This window comes from Gambusia affinis, linkage group LG10, assembly GCF_019740435.1.
Source record: "Gambusia affinis linkage group LG10, SWU_Gaff_1.0, whole genome shotgun sequence".
NCBI classification, from domain to species: Eukaryota; Metazoa; Chordata; class Actinopteri; order Cyprinodontiformes; family Poeciliidae; genus Gambusia; species Gambusia affinis.
Window position 1 is genome coordinate 15,977,645 of NC_057877.1, and position 20,420 is coordinate 15,998,064.

Sequence of the window (20,420 nt, forward strand, 5' to 3'; positions counted from 1 at the left end):
CAGGGGTGAGACTATTTATACTTTCATGTGATTTCTTGATTTTCTCTTTTTACTAAATTAGCAAAGCTCTCAAAAAAAGTTTTCCACATGTTCATAACGGGATACTTGTGTGTTGAACTTTGAGGGAAGATATTAATTGAATACATTTTGGAAAAGGCTGTAAATTAAAATGTGGAGAAAAGAAAGAGCTGTGAATACACAGAGATAAACTCTCACAGCGTTCAGAGGCTTCTGATGTGAAACATGATGACTATAGCTTGGAAATGTTCACATTTCTCTCTGAACCTTGGTTTACAAAAGTTGAGGGCTTCAAGCAACTTTTAACCTCACTCCAACAAATTTGAAAATGATTTGAAGAAGGATGTCTTGATTTAAATTAATAAAACAAGTATTTGTTGCTGTTTCCATTCATTTCTGTTCTTGCATGTGAGCTGCCTGGTTGCAAATAAATCTCAAAGGGAACTCACCTACTTTCCATGTATGTATGAAGAAATATCCATCTTTTGGCCTGGTGTATTTAAAACTTTCACCTTATACAATGTTTTATTTCGAGTGCCTTTTATTTAACAAATAACTCTCCAGGCAGGTTATTGTTGGCTCAGTAATACACAATGTGCAAATAATGTATTTCAAAGTGGGGTGCATTGGTAGATGATAGGTTCCCAATTCAATTTGCATTGAGCGATGCTTGATGGTCCACTAAATAAATAATCAAAACTGACATAGAGTGTTTATTACGCAGTCATAATAAATTTTTACCAACAACTGCAAACCAGACAACAAAAAACGAACTTATTACAAAATTAAAGGGCAAGAAGTGTTTCCGTTTCCTGTCAATCCAGAAAAACATGTAGAAAACTTTAATACCTACTTCTTCCACATAATATCACCACTTAATAAAACATAAACATCTTAGTAAAACCGGACTAACTACTCTCCTAAAGTCTTTGTGCTTATGTTGTAGTGTAGTTGGTCAACAAGGCATCTTAAAGAAACATATTTGGAAATTAATGTAAAGTTATTTAAAGATTTTTTCCCCCGACTTTAAAAAGTGTAAAGCAAAATAAAATAAAATAAAATAAAAACATTTAAGTGTCGGTTGCGTGAGTGAATTGGCCAGCATGTAGTAGGGTAGAGGGGAATTCAGCTGAGAGTGTGGGTGGGCCACGCCCTCCGCGTCAGCGGGCTGAAGACAGCTTTAAAGTGAAGACTCCACCTGCTCCGTCTTCATTGTAGACCCGAGGCTCGGTGCTGTAACTTCCCTCTGTGCGCAGCTGCCAGGAACAACACTGCTGCAATGCTTAATCACACAGCACAGGAGGTTTCGCAACTCTGACTCTACTAACGCAACGCACTTACAATACCTCGGTCCGTCCACAGGTAAACTCACCTGTTTAATTGTATTTCTCATTATTTAACTGCGCTGTAGTTTCAAAAACCAACCATTTTTTCGTTCTTTTTTTTTATATTTTTGTTTCTGGTTGGATTTGTTCCTCTTCAACCGGGTTTAATAAACCTGGCCGGGCAAATAGCTGTAAAGTTGCGTAACAAACCTCAGAGAAAGCCTTGTGTTTTATCACGGCTGTATTGTCAGCTTAAAATGCCTTTCTTTAAAAAACGCACCGTTTCATTTTCTATGAAACGATGGAAGTAATTATCTTGTCAAACTTTACTAATTAGACATGGTAATAGAGATAAATCTGTTACAGCATATTTGGCCGATAACCTGATCTATCCTGTTGTCTGAATTCCTCAAATATGATACTTGCAAAGTATTTGAAGTGCAGGATTCATCAGCTGAATAGTCAATTACATTTTTTAATTGTCTAATATTAGAAATCTCAACTTCAGTCCTACACTAAACACGCGTTATTCAGTCATTATAGACTGCAGAAATGTTCTGATTGAGTCCGTATTTGTCATTTCCGTATTATTCTACTTTATCTTTTCCTTTTACAGACTGGTTTGCAAAATGGCTCAGGATAACTGTTATTACAATGAGAGCATGCAGTTCTTCTACGACAAAGTCGGCAAGAGAGAAGTATTGAACAGCACCATGCTCATCACGGTCCAAGTGGTCGGCTCCACCTTCTGCATCTTCATCCTGGTTGCTAACTCTATGGTAATTGCAGCTGTAATAACCAATAAGAGGTTCCACTACCCCTTCTACTACCTTCTTGCCAACCTTGCTGCCTCGGACTTCCTGGCAGGCATAGCGTACGTGTACCTCATGTTCAACACAGGTGATGTGTCGCCAACGCTCTCTATTAGGGAGTACTTTTTCCGCCAAGGACTTCTGGATGTCAGTCTCTCGGCGTCTCTGGCTAATCTTCTCGTCATCGCTCTGGAGCGCTACATCTCTGTAATGAACTGGAAAGTCCACAGCAACCTGACCAAGAGAAGGGTGACCTTGTTGATCGTTCTGGTGTGGAGCATCTCTATCTTTATGGGGGCGGTGCCCAGCCTGGGCTGGAACTGCATCTGTAGCCTGGAGAGTTGCTCCGTGATGGCTCCCATCTTTAGCAGGAGCTACCTGATTTTCTGGTCGGTTTCTAACATGATCATTTTTGTTGCCATGGTGGCAATCTACATGAGGATCTACGCTTACGTTAAGAGGAAGACAACTATGCTGATGTCGCACACCTCCAGTTCCCTCAACCGCAAAAGGACGCCAATCAAGCTCATCAAGACGGTCATGGCTGTGCTCGGTAAGTGCTGCCCAGGAAAGAGGCTCCGGGTTTATTGGAATAGTTGGGATTTTGGAAGTGAGGTTCTTTTAGAAGGTTCTAACTAGGCCTGTCACGATAACAAATTTTGCTGGACGATAAATTGTCCCAGAACGTATTTCGATAAATTATAATGTTGTTTTGAGACAATTTTCAAGCAATGTAATAGTAATAATTCAAGAAAACATTCTCCAGGATCAATAACCTTTAAATTCTAATGAACATTTAAAGACTGGAACTAGAAGACATTTTAAGCATCCAAAATAAATAAAGAAAACAACAGAAACAGCAACTAAAATGAATTATGAAGTCTCTGTAAACAAAATTATCTTTCAGAAAGCTGCTAGTTGAGACCAAAACACCAGACTGAAGTCTTTTAGCATTCAGATTTTGGTGAAAAGAGAAAGAAAAGAGAAAAATTTTAAATCAAGCAAAATTATTACATTTCTTTTAATTTATCATGCGATTAATTGATTTATTGTGTATTGGTATGGGCCTAGTTTTAACTCCAGATTTATTTTCCCTGCAGTAGATAATCTGCTATATAATGTCCATATAAGGTATACACATATGTTAGTTTAAATGCAAACATGGTGATGATTTTAAACTTTAGAGAAATGTGTTTATATACACCGACATAATATTGTTGAAACTGGAGTAGTTTTAGGACAATAGAGGTCTGCTTTGGTCAGATAAACAATTATTTTCAGCAGCTACAACAAACTAATCTGGATTTATGCTAGATGAAAATTCCAGGTGAATTATCTATGCAGGTAAGATAAGAACAGTGGATAACCTGATCACAGTACCTCAAATTAAAATTCTAAACCAGGGATCTGCTATTGCAGTCCTCAGGTGTCTGCAACTTTTTGATGCCTTCCTGCTGCAACACACCTGAGTTAAGAGGCTGGTTTCACTCCTCGGCATGTGAGCAAGTTTTGCCAAATCTGTCTGCTGAATCTGAAGGGATGCATCCAAAAGTTTCAGGACAGCTTGCCTTGAAGACTGGAGTTACACACCCCTCCTTTAAACTCTTCGTAACATCTCTTTACAGTATTTTTTAATTTTCTTTCTCAGTATGAATGACTACCTCCTAATTTGAATTCTTTAACACAAAAAGTAAAGCAGCCTGCAAAACGTTTCAGATACAAACAAAAGCCAAACAAACAGAGTTTTAATGAGATCAAAGTGAACCACTAATTTGTTTAGTTACATTTTTAGTTGTGCACTAGAAAACAGCTAAAGGGTGAAATCTTTAGAGATTAAATCCAGGTTTAATCTCTAGCTGGCACAGCAGGATTTCAGCAGGTCATATAGCAAACAGACCATGTTACATGCCATGCCCCTGATTCCAAAGCACCCGCACCCAAAGCACACACGGCTACGCCATTACTGCAGCGCTGCCTCGGTTCAGTGGATGACATATCAAAGATTTCTGAGAAAGCCGTATTTGTGTGTCACAGACCAGATATCATCAGGCGTCAGGTTTGCTTAAGAAGAACCCAGCTAGACTGGAGAGCAAATTGTTTATTAGCTTGGATTCATCTTTTTTTTCAGTGTTAGTTCCTATTGTTTGAAATCTGGAGCAAACTTCAGTGCTGTCTTGGTGAAATATTTTCATCTCAGTATTTTCAGTTTTCATCCAACTGAAAACGTACACAAGATGGTTGCTGTGTCTCCTCCGCAGAAAACGCTCTGTAATTTGGGCCGTCCTCTTCTTCCGTCCACATGGCTCCATACTGTACTGTATGGTACATAAGAGCTGTTTGCCTGTATACACCCTTTATTTCAAGCTGCCGTGTAATTATCCTCTATGCAAGCACGCTGCTGCATGGCCTGTGTGGCCAGCCGTCGGCCACAACACATTGGCCTTCAGCAAACATCCCCAAATCCAAGAAAAGCAAAAGTTATACTTTAAGACTCTGGCAATTGTTTTCAGGTGCTACTCAGTAGAGGTGTGTGTGTGTGTGTGTGTCTTAGCAGCCTTGATTTCTGTCTATTTGCTCACCTTAAGTTTCGGTATGAAATGAACTTTGCTCGTTGCATCATTTCAATACAGCGTAACATTTAATTAATACGGTAATTTGATTTTCTAAAATCCTTGTGTGCAGCTCCAGATCTTACTAATAGACAGATATTACAATAAAGAAAAAAAGGAGAAGGGGGAGTAGTAAAAACCTTTGTTCCCAACATAAAGTCTATTGCTCAACCGGAGAAACCAGTTCAGGATGCAAGTGAACCTTGCTGGCTTTGTTCATAGAAGACGATGAACAAAGCCATAGTTCATAGTCTTCTATCACCACATTTCTATCTGTGGTGATAGAAATGAATGAAGGTAGCTTGATATCAACACCATGTGCAACTCGGGAGCAGGACACCTTTACAGTGCATTTCTACGACCTCATAATGACTCTGATCTGGCACATATATGCTTTAAACTCTTTTAAGTAGATGGAAAAATTCAGAAAGGTTGGACTTCTACATAAATTTAAACTCGTTCCAGCTCGACTTATTAAGCTATCAGATTTATAAATAATGAAAGCAACAAGCGTTCAGAACATGTCCATAAAATAATCCTTTCTCTTGTCAGAGTTAGAGCCAAGCCCACATTCAAACAAGCGACTCAATCTGTTCACGGACTCTTAAACAACAGCCCGTGAACCTAAACGTACTTTTCAAATGTAAAAGCTAAACTTTAATGGCCCTCTTGATCTCCTCTGTCTGCTTTGTGCAGAAGCAAACAAAGCAAAGTGAGCTGCAGCAGCACCTTGCATCTGTATATTTACAGAAAAACTGGTAGTGCAGACAAGTCACCGCCTGTAGCTTCCTCCCTCTCCAACTTGTGTTCCAACATGTTTGGAGGAAATATCTAATTTGCTTTTCCAGTGGCATGGTGAGTTAAAGGCAGAGAGAGTCTGAATAAGGAGATTAGCTGCAAACCAGGACACACCATTTTTTTTCATAATTCTTCAGAAGGGAGGAGTTGCACTAATGCTACAGAAAGATAAGGAAGTTTTCCTATAAAAGGGGAGTGTAGGATTGCAGAAAAACCAGCATGCATGGCTGCATTACACACAGACGGGCCATTTGTTTTGTTTTGTGCATCACTGAGATGCATCGATCAGAGGTTTTGTGGCCGGGTTCCCATCAGCATACTATGTAAAGATCTGATAGATCAGTTTAGATTTTAGCAGACTGATTCCTTAGAAGAACTATAAATAGCCATTTTTTAAATTTAAACTTGAACTGAGTCTTTTGCAATGAAATGTTAATATCAAAATGAAGCCTTTATGGCCTAAAAACAGCTCAAAGCTACAAATAAAATCCAAGTAAAAAGTATGACAGCACTTCTGATATTATTAGCTAAGCACAATTAAATTAGATTAATCTAAAATTGTTTATCACTCAGGCATACAGGTGCCCAAAAAGCCTTTCTGTGGTGACAGATGATTTTTAAAATTTCTATTAAATTTCTGTTGGATTGTGTGTTTGAGAGAATAAAATGAACGTAGCTCTGCAGTTAAACAGTATTTCACTATTATTTCAGAAATAAAAGCAACATAACAGAATTGAAACCTTCTATAAACTTGTCGTTAGCATCCTACAGATTCAATTAGTGCATTCAATGCTGTAAGCATTACTAAATGTGCATTCTCTGCAAGATTTTCCAAGCCAACATGTCCAATTCCAGCATGTTCCTTAATATTTGGAGCCTGAAAACTCAGAGGATAAATCAGAGCAACTTTGCCTCTGTCAGCCCCAAAAAGCAGATATCCCTTTACAGAAACCGCACTTTCCTTTTCCTTCTCAGTGATACTGAAATTAGCATAAATCTTTCACACTGAAGAGTGTTTTTGTTGGTCTCATGTGATGAATTTACTGATCTGGAAGAAAAGATTGGACATTTATTTTCAGGCCATCTGATCATTAATTGGACTTGGTCCTATGAGAAAAATAATTCTTGCCAGTCTTCACCCGTTTTCTCTGTGGATCTTTGATTTTATGATGCACCTCTTCTGCACTTTTTACCAAAACTGTATATTTCTGTTCCTTTGGGCTGTGTTTTAGAGTTTTAATTCCCTCTTTGAACTAACTAATATTTCATTTGTCATAATGAATAACATTTCATTATTTGTTTGAGTTACTTCTGGAAGTTAAACCCTCCAGCTCTTATTAGTCCAAACATTTAAAAATGCGTGCAGAAGGCGGGGGTCACCCTGGACAGGTCGCCAGTCTGTCGCAGGGCGACTTGCACACATTTATGATAATAATTTTTGTTTCTGTATTTAGGAGCCTTTGTAATCTGCTGGACCCCTGGTCTTATTGTCATGCTCTTGGACGGCCTGAAATGTGAGGACTGTAATCTGAAGAAACTGAAGAGCTTGATGCTGCTTTTGGCTGTTGCCAACTCCGTCATGAATCCCTGCATTTACTCCTACAAGGACGAGGAGATGTGGACAACTTTCAAAAACCTCATGCGCTGCATCGGAAACGGCACGCGGCGACAGCGGTCGACGCGCGCCAATGCCAAGCCGCTGGGCTCCAGTCAGGACGCGAGCACGACTCCGCCGGCCTCAGAAGAAAGAAAAAGTGATGACAATGAATCACTCGATTCGTGAAACATTGTCTTATGGTAGATTTTGCAGAACTGCTTTCCCACATGGAAACGTTGTGAAGACTCTGCCGACTCGGACAAAGACAGTTTATCCGTAGCGGTTCTCCATGAATTTTCCTCAGCTTGAAAAGGTTTTCTTGAAGGGACTCTGCAAACCATCTGGTCAAGTAAAAAGAGATAAGATAATGTTATGCACTACTAAATTCTCTAATGGCTGTAAAGATGTCCGGCTTTACTCGGGTTTCATCTATTTGGGCACATTACTCCAATCTATGTGTAATGGGAGATTCACTCCAGTTTCATCATGTTTTCTGTCAGAGAGGGTGATGCTGCGCCCCAGTGATTGATGAAGTAGGTGCATACAAACATTTTGAACCCTTAAGTGTAAAAGTTGTACGAAGCAGGATGTTCTTTGTAAAAGGTTTTTTTTTTAAATATTTGTTGTAAATAGATTTTTTTTTTTACTGCATGTGTATTTAAAAACTATAATGGAGGATTTAGAACTAAATATGCTTGGGCAGGGCTGAATTTTAAAGTCATGTGTTTGTGTAAATGACTGTAAACTGCTGTAAAGGAACTCTATACTTGAACATAGTATAAGAAGATTTTTCTTAAATACCCTTTTTTATACTTCTTGATCAGATTTTGTTTTTCATACCCAATCCATCTCCTCTTTTTCTATACTCATGGAAACAGAAACTTCCTTGTTAAAGAACCTGATGAAAACAAACATGCTTTTCTGCACCCTTTAAAAAAAAATAAAAAATGCCTCCCCTCTCTGCAACACACTGGATTCCCGCTATAGGATCAGCTGATACTGTTTTTAGCATTGAGGAGGATAAGACAGTAAATCCCTCTCCACACAGACAGTTGCACAAATTGCGAAACCCGCAGCAGAGTTCTACTGAGTTTTTATTAAATGTGTTTATGCCAGCACAACTGTAAAGAAACCCTTCTTCATCAAAGCTATTTGAATCTTTTTTTTCACTTCAGCTTTATAAAACTGCTCAGCTGAAAGATTCGAAGCTCCAATAATTAAGCAGAGATTACCCATTCTCATGCACTTTGACCGTTGGACTTGTCAAATCATCAACCATCTTGCATAACTTCTCTGATTATTCCTTCATGTGAAATCTTTCACTTTGAACTGTGCTTTGTTTTTAAAAACTTATTTCATGTAGAAGTAGAACGCCATAATTTAGTGTCTTATAGAAAGAATGACATTTCCACATTAAAGGGCAAAGGAGACAAGCTGTATGCAGTCACTTGTTCCACCAAGAGCAACTATTATTGCTTGAACGTTGTATTATGCAGAACTGCTCCTCCAGGCTTCTCGCCCTCTTTTTTTATAGCCTGAATTTGTATTTTGTACCATATAAATGTGTAATTGACCTGAAAACTAGAACACACCATGCATGTCTGTGCTGTAGATTAGTGGGGTTCATAATAACCTCTATTGGAGCAAGGATACATCTAACATATTAAGGCCACACAACCTAAGGATCTGAATTGTAGAGTTTTGGATAAAATAGATTTTTGTTTTATTGTCTAATTTACTTAAGATGAGATAATGATTACTTCATGTACATTCTGTTCTATTAAAAAAAACTACCGTAACAAAAAAACCCCCGATACTTTGAGAGAGTTGTTATGAGAAAAGAACCTGCTGATGTATTAATGTTAACTTCTTATACATTTCATAAATTGCTGTTTCCATGGGGCTTCCCTTGTTTGACATTAAAATATGGATTTACAAATCAACTCATTTCTGAAAGTGGTTTATTTTTCCAATGTACTTTTATAATCTGGACTAAGTCTTTTATAAACAGAATCAGATTTTGGCACCTATTAAATTTATTTACAGTGCAAAATTGTCTTTGTCCTTTCTACCTTTTTCTACCCATTACTAGAGGAATCATGTGCTATTTAAGTGTAAAAGATCAAACTATTATTTGATCTTGCTTCATGTGATGAAGATAATATTTTTTCTCTTGTTAAATAGCGCTGTTAGTAATATCTGCTGCTATCATTTAAAAGGAACAATTCAAGTTTGTGAAAATCGTGAGTCCGGTTGCTTGTTCACTTGAGTTTTTTTACAATTGAAAGTTTTGATGAGATATTTAGCATAAAAGCAGTTCATTACCAGTCTGTTCAGAACATCTTGTTTTAACTCAAAACAAAGTCTGGTTTAGTTTAGAAACCAGAAGTATTACACAGAGCAAAGTGGTGATTAGTAAAAAGAAAAAAGTTTATTTACATAATCCAGGGCGCTCCTTACTTGGCTTAGGAAACTATAAAGAGTCAAAAGTCATTTAAACAATTATACATTACAATTATATATTATGTTTCTGGATGGATAGTTATTCTCAGAACCCCAATGTTGACACTCCAATCGAGAATCACAAATTATCTTTGTATATGTCACATTTAGAATCAATAATTAACTCAGCAGTAATCATACTAATATATTTTATAATTAAAGTAAAGAAACAAAATAAAACATCAACAAACATGAACTCTAGCCAACATAAGGGTAATTGCAAAATGTTAACTGCAGTGCAAACATTATAAATGAATGTTCGCAGCGTTATCTGAAGGAAAATGTACCTTAATCAGCACAATGTGTACATTTAAATTATGAGATTTGAACGCTGAAATTTAAAGGAAATGTTTGGAGAGAGTAAAGGAGAAATATAGAAAGAACTGAATACAATAGAAATGATTTATTAATCACACAGCAGGGAAATTCACTTGTTACAACAGTCCAGTAACAAAATCTGTAAAAATATGAACATTTGTGTATTTATAAACTACCGTACTTGCAGATAAAATAAAATAAAATGAAATAAAAACCCAAAAATCTGGGAGGCTTTAAAATATAGAACAAATAATTACAGAATATATTTTGGATATTCTTTGCACAACGTTACTGTGCTCACATGAAGTTGACTCATGTGATTTATTGCACGTGATTAATGAAAGGTCTGATGCCGGAGGGGATGAAATGCCTCTGAAGTGCTCAGGTTTACACTGTGGATGCTGCAGCCTGCTGCTAAACAATCTGAGCTCACACTGGCATGGAGGGGCTGAGACATGTTCTCCATGATGAATGTCAATTTATCTCACCCACCACCTCAGTGGTGGATGAGACCGAGCTGGCTCTCCTATCCAACTTATTGAGTCACTTTCTGTCCCAAAGTGCAGCATGAAACACTGCAGATGCACCACAGTGTCATGAAAGGTTTTTTTCACATGTCGAAACCTCAGTCTCCTCAGAGGATGGAAGCAACTTTAACCCTCCTTGTCCAGAGAGTTTGGGTTGGAGGACCAATCCAGGTACTTCTACTGGTTCACTGGTGATGTCTATTCAGACTTCATGTGAAAGCCAGTCACCTTCTCCTTTGTCTTGGTTGATGTGAAGGTTGTTGGCCTCACACCAGGTAGTAAAGTTGGTGATAATCTCCTTGTACTTCAGTCCTCAAGGACCGTTATCTCGCATGTTTTAGTGTTTTTCCCTGCTTCAGCACATCTTCATTACTTGATGGTTTGTGACTCTGCTGAGGAGGCAGTAGAGCCTTTCTGGTTTTCTGGGAAGTTGGAACTTCTGGCTGAGTTTGACATCAGTCCAGAGAAGAAGTCAACATTTCAACATGGTGACGCCCATAAAGATCATTTGCACTGCAAACAGCAATTTTAATTTGTTCAGTTTAGAGTTGCAGAGGCCACATTCAAAATTGATTTTAGACAGACTCTTATATGTGTCTCTAGTAAAATAAACATGTTACTGTCAAATGTCACCTCACAGCTGGGGTTAGTCAGACTTCCGGGGCGTTCCAGTTGATTTTTCCTACTGGAAAAGTTGGAATTTTCCAGTTCTGAGTACAACAGGAACATGTCAGGACTACCTGGGTGTTTAACCAGGGAGAGAACTAAAACATGTAGGACAGTGACCCTTGAGATCTGACTCTGGACAAAAGGTATGGGAGATAATGACTTCAAAACCGGCCTTTGATAAACTGATAAGACACACCTTACTGTTGACCTGGGTATGTCAGTGTAGACTCTCAGTCACGAGGACATGGCCATTTTAATCACTTAGACAAAAGACAGACAGTTCTGTTTCCCAGTTCTGTTTACGAACAGGACTGGACTCAGGAACTGCAGTTCTCAACATGAAACACTATCAAACATTTATCTTACTGTATCCGGTCTGTTTTTGTCTCTATCGCAATTGCATGAAAGCAAATTTAAAAATGACTTTCTGGAACTTCATGTGTAAAATATGCTGAAGCAACAACTGGCTACGATGAATAATGATGCAACTTAATTTCAAACAAATGGATCAGGCCTGGAAAATCCAAGGAACTTCTCCGTTTGATTCTCGTTCTGTGTAGTCTGACTGACAGTAAAAACTTGCAACATCACCAGAGGGGAATTTAGATCACTTTTAAGAAAAACAATGTAACTCTGAAAAACAAACCTAGATATAATACCACTTAACTATAAGAAATATTCTAGACAGGAAAATAGAGTAGAATAGAATAGAATATACTTTATTGATCCACCAAGGGAAAATTGCTTATTTGTTGAAAGCTACTCCATCTTAGATAATAAATGCAAAGATTGTAGTATATATTGATATATATACCTAAGAGTGATAATTTCAAAATCACTAGATATAAACAAATAAATGAATAAATAAATAACAAGTAATCACATGCAACATATTAATCAATAAATAACCTATAAATGAAAATTAAACTTAAATAATGAACACATTAAACTGTGTGTATCAAACTTTTTCCCTTTTTTAAACAAGATTCAAATTTTCTTCCTCTAAATATCTTATATGTGAAGAACACTTCAGGAAGTGAAAAGACAACATTAAAAAGGTATTTCATTCATAGTCCCTTCTCTTTTTGTTAGAATTATTCTTTGTTATTACAGATCCACAGACATTTTCATTTTCCTTTCTGTAACCTGTTTGACAGCATCACTCACATGTTTAAATCTTTTATAATGAGATCCCATTTAACCTGTAGGATGATTTCCCTGGTGTGTAAAACCTAAACAGTCTGCAAAAGTGGCAAAAAAACAACAAAGCTTTGTCTGTCCCTCTGATGTTGTTCATTAAGCAAGAAAAGGAGAAAGAAGAGCGCTTTCATCATTACCACAGCAGAAGGTTTCATTTAATAATAGTTATTTGATTTAATATGTTACTGTTTTGAGGTTAATAGAGTAGGTTACAGACTGGCGCATTTTGAAAATTTTAAACCTTTCAATTTTTCTGGAAATGACTTTATGCTCCTCTCCTCTTGAGTTCGTCCAGGAAAAGTTGCCACAGTTGCCTCACTGAGGAATGCTCATGTTGCAAGAGAAGTATCATAAAAAATGGCAAGCAGCCAGATGCAGGTTTAGGAAACACAGAGGCCAGGAAACAACAATAATAAAGATGTAATGTTTAGAGGGATTTATTATAAAGCCATGTTCACCCCCCTGATCTGGGCAAAGAGAACATAATAAAGTGGTAAACACATTTTAGCAATTTACTTTCACTTTCCTAAATATCGTCCATATTCCTATCGCAATAGGAACATCAAGAATTTACTTGAACTAAAACTAATTTGTTGTTGAACTGAAAGAAACAGATTTTTCATCCTTATTTTCTTTTCCAACTTGTTAATTTTAATTTGTGTTACTGTTCTCTAAATTTTATCTTATAATTTGAATTATTTGTAAAAATGTAAGTTCAGCTGCATTGATCACTGGCTTCTTTCTTTACTCCAACCTTTTTCTTTCTTTCTTTCTTCATGTGTTGAGAAAGCAGCAGCCTCTCTGCTCAGACATAGGAGTCTGTTTTTCTCTCCTAAAAGAAGTTCTACTGCCATTAACTTGTTGCTCTTCTTTAACATAGAAAGTACTCCTGGATCAGTGCTTCTGTTTCTTTTTGTTATGTTTTCTGTAATTTCTCAAAGTCCCAGTGAGTCTAAGGAGATTGCCATTTGATTCTGCTGGATGTTTCTTCCTGCTAAAGAGGAGTTTTCCTTTCCGTTGTCACTGCATACTCATACTTACTGAGAATGATGAAACAACAGCACTGTCAGCTGTCGCTACATTTTTTTTTTAGGGAGGAATGAATCCTGCACGTCTCAGATTCTCTGAAATCTGCTCCTTTTCCTTGGATATGAAACTTTTTAATCAGTTTCAATAATAAACTTACTGCAATGTTTAACTAGGATCAGCTGTAATGTATGTACTTTACTTTGAATCTGTCTGCGTGATTGAATTATGTTGTTTTCTGAAGTTCAGTGAGATGATGTGTTGTGAATTTGTGCTATGCTGTCTAAATACAGTTGAATCAAATATTATAGCAATAATAATAATTATCGGCCATGCAGTGCTGCAGTGATTAGCACTTCTGACTGACATTGCAGTCAGAAGGTCACACAACTATTAATAATTAGAAGAATACTAGCAATATTAAACATAAAAATGTACAACAGAATGAAAACAAAAGAGTGGACAAGATATACGATTTACTTCTGATGCCAACTTTAAAGCTACTGAATTCAGTTACAGTGAGATTTATTGTACGGCTGAAATAGTTTGAATATCTCAGTAGATCTTGAGTTTTCACTGCAGCAGACCAACAAGTGATCTGGGGAGGAGAAGAACAAGCAGATTCATGAATTAGGACTGAATGTATCTGCTGAGTTCACTGGTTTGAGTTATGATGGTTTCTGATGCTGCAGAGCCATGAAGACTGAGACACAAGATTCAGATAAGAGAAAATTCATATGACTTTGACTACTAGAAAAATAAGTTAAGTTATAAATAATTAAACTTTTGTTTTTAGAGAAAATACATATTGCACTGAGCATCTTAGCGTTCCCAAGATGAAAAATCTGTTTTTTTTCCATCAAAATTAATTTCTCTTGTATCTCCAAATGTGGAAAAAACTTCATATGGTATAAATTATGTCCAAGCTGTTTGGTAGGAGATTTCTCTGAAGAGAAATCTGTAGACCTGGCGTGACTGCTGCCTGCCACTCTGGTTTCGCTTACCCAAAAATATGAACCGTAAACTGCACAGAGAGGCAAACCTTCTTCTTCTGCCCTGCTGTAATTACGCATTCTTGGGAAACCAGTTAAATTGTGCAGATGTACAGAAATGCTGCGTTTCGGTTTGCTTTGAATTTTAGAGCAAACATATGTGAGCAAAAATATAAAATAAATGTTTACCATGAATTGGTGTGCAGAAACGTTCCTGTTGGTTGTGAAAATGTGGAACTCAGATTGAGGACAAGTTCAAAGCTAAATCTGTTTTTAGATCAACATCTTTCAGCTCAGTCACAAGTCAGCTTTATGAACCATTTTTTCACAAGCATACCAAGGTTAGTGGAAATCAGAAGTAGAAATGAAATGATGCCTTCAGATGAAGCGAGGACCTGAGGATGATGCTGACAGTGGGCACACATTTTAAATGACTTCACACTTACTAATCACTTGATCAGGTACACGGCTTATTTGCTTGTCAACACAGATTACAGGAAGTAAATAATACAGTGAAAACAATTCAGATTCAGACAACTTTGTTAATCCAAAAGGGCAATTTCTTTGCAGTCCTATAAATTCCCCTCTAAAATGCGTCCACAAGCCAAAATATACTAAACTATACTTCGAAACAACTAAAAGAACAAGGAACAACAAAAACACAAAATGAATACACTAGAAATGAGGGAATTGAAGTAATTGACGTTCTTGGTGCTCAACCAGCAGAAACTTCTGAAATTCATGAATTTTAAAATCCTGTGTTCTGCAGTTTACTTTGTGAAAATACCTATGCAATGTCAGATGTCCCAGGAATGTGAAATATCACATCTGAATGCTGGTCATGTTGAACTGAAGCAGGTGGGCTACAGCTGCAGATGACCACATTGTATTTTTGCAAGTCTAGGTAATGGTTGCTCTGGACGAGCGTTGCAACCGTTCTGGATGTCATCAGTATAAAATGATGCTCAGTCAGGTTCAATGTCTCGTGCAAACTTTGATGGCCTCAGATTTCTCACCTTTAACCACAGTGATGAACAAGACTTTCAGGTTCCACTGGTATTTGTGATCGTCGTCAAGACTCTTTTCAGGTTGTGGCCTTAACTTGCGATGCTGTTACTACAAGTGAAATACAAACACTCAGTCATTTAAAAATGTAGAGCTGATCCACTATAACTTTAAGCAATGTGAGCTTAAAATTAATCTACGGTAAGTCAGGAAAAACATCTCATGTACATCTTAACACACTTTGCATAAAACATTTTACCTTGTCAACTGCGCAGTTTCGAGAAATTTGATATGCAAAATGTTTGTACTATTCTAACCTACATCCCACATGGCTCTCAACAAAATTATCTAACATGTAAAGTTTAAATTCTATTGTAGTCAATTTTGTTATGCTCCCTCTGGCTTAAGGTAATAATATAGTTACTTTTTTACTCAGGACAGTCTATTTCTGAATGTTTTTCTTAGGGAAAGGACAACAAAGAAGGTAGAAAAAACTTAAAATAAAACATAAAAATATCCATACAAGTCATTTTAGAAAATAAGCTGATCATCTTAAATTTGTTTAGATTTGAAAACTCTTGGTTAAATTAAGCATGAATGTTTTCAGCTTTTGTATTACATTAAGTAGCTTTTATTTGTTTGTCATTTTAACATGTTTGCAATATTCTGCAAATTCTTTTCACTTCCCTGGAAACTGACGTCAACCAAAAGTAAGTTTTAAGTAAATACATGTAGAGTTGAAAGGAAGTATTTGTACAATGTATAAAAATACACTTAACCTCTTTTCCTCACTCTTTTACATGAAATTAAACTAAATATTTTCAGTTAAAGATGAGCTATGATAACCAAAATCCTGCCATTTTTTTTTTTTTTTTTGCAAAGTGTCAAAATAAGAACAGACTGAGACTGGGAAGAGAATGTCTTTATCAGTAAAGTGAGTTTTGTACTGATATTGGCTGAAATGCCGCTGATCGAGCAAAAGACCAGATTACAGTAAACAAATCCCAACCTACTGGTGAAATACATGGCACCAGCATCAAACTATGTTAGTGTTTTTCTATGCTATGTTAGTGAACTGGTAGTGTGTGAACCTGAGTTCACTTTAGCTGATTTAAAGGGAACAATTGTTCTTCAAGTTCTACTGAAGAATAACTGTGAAATGATGTAAAACAAATGTACAAAAGCAGATTAAAGAACCAACAAAAGCATGCAGACCAGACGCCCGGAGGCCCAGGATGGAGAAGTGCTGGCATGCAGCAACAGGTCCCTCTGTGACAAACACAAAGATTTCACAACACAGCAGGTGTAATAAATGTAAAGGTTTTCTGTTACACATCTACACCCACACTAATGACTCACACTCTAATGTTTTTTCTTCCAAAGGTACAAACTACATGGTTTCATCTTTCACAGTAAATGCAGACACGTTTAATAGTCAAGGTATTGAAATAGTTGAACTAAACACTAAAGGGCAACAACTCCAGCTGTGTGTGTTGTTAAGATTTTCTATCCGTTAGCAACAACTTTGAAATTGTGTTTTCTCAGAGTTTCGAACGGGCTTTATATAAAATCACACATAAAAAGCAGGACTTCAAAGGTAAACTGATGTAAATACAGCTATTAAAAAGAGAAGCATTTCTACTTTTCAACATGCCTTTTTACAGGATCATATTAAATCCTCGTATAGTTTTGCAATGCTCCTAAAGAAAAATTGCAAAAACAAAAGATGTCTCAAAACCTCAATCTTCAGTACTTTTCTGCAGAGATAAGTAAATGCTTTTAATTCAAACCTTTACATTCCAGTGTTTCATCATTTGGTGAGGTAAACATTAACTCCAGGAATTTGTGTAATGAAGAACACCTACAATGCTCTGGGACTCAGGGGGTCTGTCTGAAATAAAACGCTGGTTGTGGAAATTTCTTTGCTAATTTGTGGTGAAGATTTGTGGATTCATCTTCAGCTCTCTGGACTCTGATATTCCTAAATGAAATCTGGTGCAACAAATTGCCTTCAGTGGTTAGTAAAGAGAGTCTACATGTGTACACTTTATCCTTAGCATAAATACAGCTGTCCTGTGAAGACCAAAGGGAACATTACTGAATAAACACCATAAAGACCAGGAAGCACAGCAGACAGGCCAGGGATGAAGTTGGGGAGCTGTTTAAAGCGGGGTAAGTTTAGAAAGCAGTAACTTAAACTTCTTACATGTCACAAAGCACTTAAATGAATCACTTGAATTTAGAAAGAGAATGGCACAGCAAGACATGGCTGTCAATTTAAACTGAGAAGGTAACATTGGAGGAGTTATAGAGATCCACAGTTCTGCTGATAGGACAACAAGCTGCACACTCCACAAATATGGCCTTGATCTGAGAGTGTTAAATGGAAAGCTGCTTCTTTTTTTTTTTTTTGAAGAAGAAGAAATCCGTTTTAGGATGTCTCAGCTAACATGTGGAAGAAGGTGCTGCAGATGAGACTGGATATAAACTATTTGGAGTACAGGCAAAACCCTACTGAATGTGTGGTGAAAAACCAACGCTGCTTTTTCTCACCAGATGCTTTTTCTCTGCAGGCACGGGGAAGCTGGTCAGGACTGACTGGAGGGCAGATGGAGCTAAAGACAGGACAATCCTGGAAACCCTGCTAGAGGCTGCAGAAAACTTGAGACTGGGAGGAAGATTCTCCGTCCAGCATTCAGCCTGAGTTACGATGAAATGGTTTTAATCAAGTCATAGTCATGTGTTTGAATGGTCTAGTCAAAGTCCCAACCTAAATCTAACCAGTGGTAAAACTTTAAGTTATATTTCAAAGCAGAATTGGCACAAATTTCAGTCTCCAGATGTGCAAAGCTGGTAGAAACGTATCTCAAAAGACTGGCAGCTGTAACTTCAGCAATAGATGTGGTTCTGCAAAGAAGTTGAAATAGAAACCGCAACAGCTTTCTAGACTAAAAACATTGGATATTTTTTTAATTGTTGTACCCTGAGGTAAAAATATCTAGAAAATCAAAAGCTCTGGTTTGACATGAGTTTTGATGCAAATTAATTTATGAATTTGTAAAGATATCACTTGTATTTAAAGACGTGCAAGTTTGAGGAGCAGAAAAGTTTGCCTTCACATGCCTTTTTTCCATCAAGTTACTTGTCAATGTTATTAAAATGACATGTGTATGACAACAACATCAGGTTGTCATTCACAAGATTAGACACTATTCTGGAATCCAGAGTTGTCCTCCCAGTAGATATTTTGTTTATCAAGATGATAGATACAATGAGACAAGTGAAAAGCCAAGAATTTGCTGGAAACTTAAATTCCTTATTCAAATAACAGAGTTAGAGCTACTAAGCAGAAATTTTGACCCAACTTCATTGAATGAGATTAAAATTTTTATTTATTTTTGACAGAGTTTCACTGTAAACACACAGCATGACTCACCAGATTTGCTTTTATACAACCACACTGCTTTAAGGACCCTACAGTGTGACTCGTAGGGAAAATTAACCACACAAACAAACACAATGCATAAGATTCTCAAAGAATCGATGTGCTGTGGGAGAGGAAAGCTCAACCTACTAAATAAACAAATACAAATATGACTGCTCTCCTGGAATAAACATCTCTGTTTCATAATCTAGTTGGAAAATCATTTCAGACAACATTGAAACTCCCACATGAGACACAGCAGGACATCCTATTTGTTCTGGGTGTGGAGTCTGCAAGGGTAATTCATTTCTCTGCTGTGTCCAACACATTAATTAGCTGTCTGCTAGCTGGACGTCCTGCCTCCAGCAGCACAAGGAGCTTTTATGGGAAGCTTCACTTTCAAAACAGGGCTGCTGGTGACTGCTGAGTGTGCAAAGTGTGCAAAATATCTCCAGCACAAGTGAGAGCTTTTGTCATTGTGTTACTTTCAGGTTTTTCAGTATTTGACGTTCCACATACAGCTATACAGCTTTTATACTTTGAATCTGATACAACAAAACAGCCACATAGTACATCGGCAGCAATCACCCAATAAACTGCTTCTTTTTACTCTATAATTTCCTCTGTGGGTGGCTTCTTAAAGTCAGCCAGAGGAACACTCTGTTAGGAAGTATACAAGGTAGAGGAGACGTAAACTTAGCAAACTGTGTTCCATAGTTTCTGTTGAAAAGCAGCTGGGAAATAACAGATGTCCACATGTTTGACTCAGAGATCTTTTTAACTTTACACATGCAGATCTTTGGATGAAGAAGACAAATGTTTGGTATAATTATTATTAGCAGATTTGCCTGGTCACACGTATAACTCTTCTTGTGGTTGAAAGTGCAACTTGCTCTAACTTCCTTTCAGTCAGAGTGACAGCTTGCTCTATAGACTGTAGCCATTTGCTTTGTACCAGCAGTTGTCTCTAATTTTACCAGGAGCATGGATGAGAAAGGATGTTATGTAGAAGCTATATTTAAGTGATGTTTTGCTATATTTTCTAAAATAGTGCGCACCTTATTAAATCGTGGAGCCATTTACATTCACGGTAAAACAGATGACTACCATGACAGACAAAGTCACCGTCACTTGTGATGATGAATCTGCTACTTGTTCTAATATAATTTTTTTTAAATCACTTTTTTAATTTTTATTTATTTATTTTAACTTTTTTAAGAGTCTGACGAATTCTGGAGTTATTCCAAATGCTGGTCATTTTGTTCCATCCACACAAATATGACAGAAACTAATACGATGACAAAGGTCAGACAAACAATACTAAAACAGAATTTATTGAGAACGTATAGCTTACCCCTGAGAAAAACAAAGCAGGAGTGTATGTACTAGTTTAATGTATAAACATAGTTCATAATTAACAACAATGGATATCAGTGCAGGATAGAAACAGATTTTAACCCTGAACCTTAAACTATGGTTGTAATCTCATCCAGAGCTCTTTACTGCCATCTAGTGGTAGTGAAGAAATTCGTCTTTTCAAAATTTACAAACGTAAGTGGTTTATCAATATGTCACTGTCTTTGTAGCTGCAGCTGTGT

At 37.0% G+C, this 20,420-nt stretch overlaps 1 protein-coding gene across 2 annotated transcripts; it reads left to right on the forward strand.

Moving 5' to 3' along the window:
- Positions 1-1,228: 1,228 nt before the first annotated feature.
- Positions 1,229-19,276, forward strand: lpar3 (lysophosphatidic acid receptor 3). Of its 2 annotated transcripts, none has more exons than XM_044129501.1 (3): positions 1,229-1,380; positions 1,960-2,708; positions 17,972-19,276. In XM_044129501.1, exons 2-3 carry the CDS (start codon positions 1,973-1,975, stop codon positions 18,100-18,102), a joined length of 867 nt encoding a protein of 288 aa, XP_043985436.1. In that variant the 5' UTR covers positions 1,229-1,380; positions 1,960-1,972; the 3' UTR covers positions 18,103-19,276. The 2 variants fall into 2 exon arrangements, with proteins under 2 accessions (XP_043985436.1, XP_043985435.1); XM_044129500.1 differs by lacking the exon at positions 17,972-19,276 and adding an exon at positions 7,017-9,102.
- Positions 19,277-20,420: the final 1,144 nt, after the last annotated feature.

Bases quoted from the DNA above. Each gene is read 5' to 3' on its own strand.
- lpar3 (XM_044129500.1), top strand. From the start codon at position 1,973: ATGGCTCAGGATAACTGTTATTACAATGAGAGCATGCAGTTCTTCTAC. The intron at 2,709-7,016 runs GTAAGTGCTGCC...TTCTGTATTTAG, and splicing joins GACGGTCATGGCTGTGCTCG to GAGCCTTTGTAATCTGCTGG.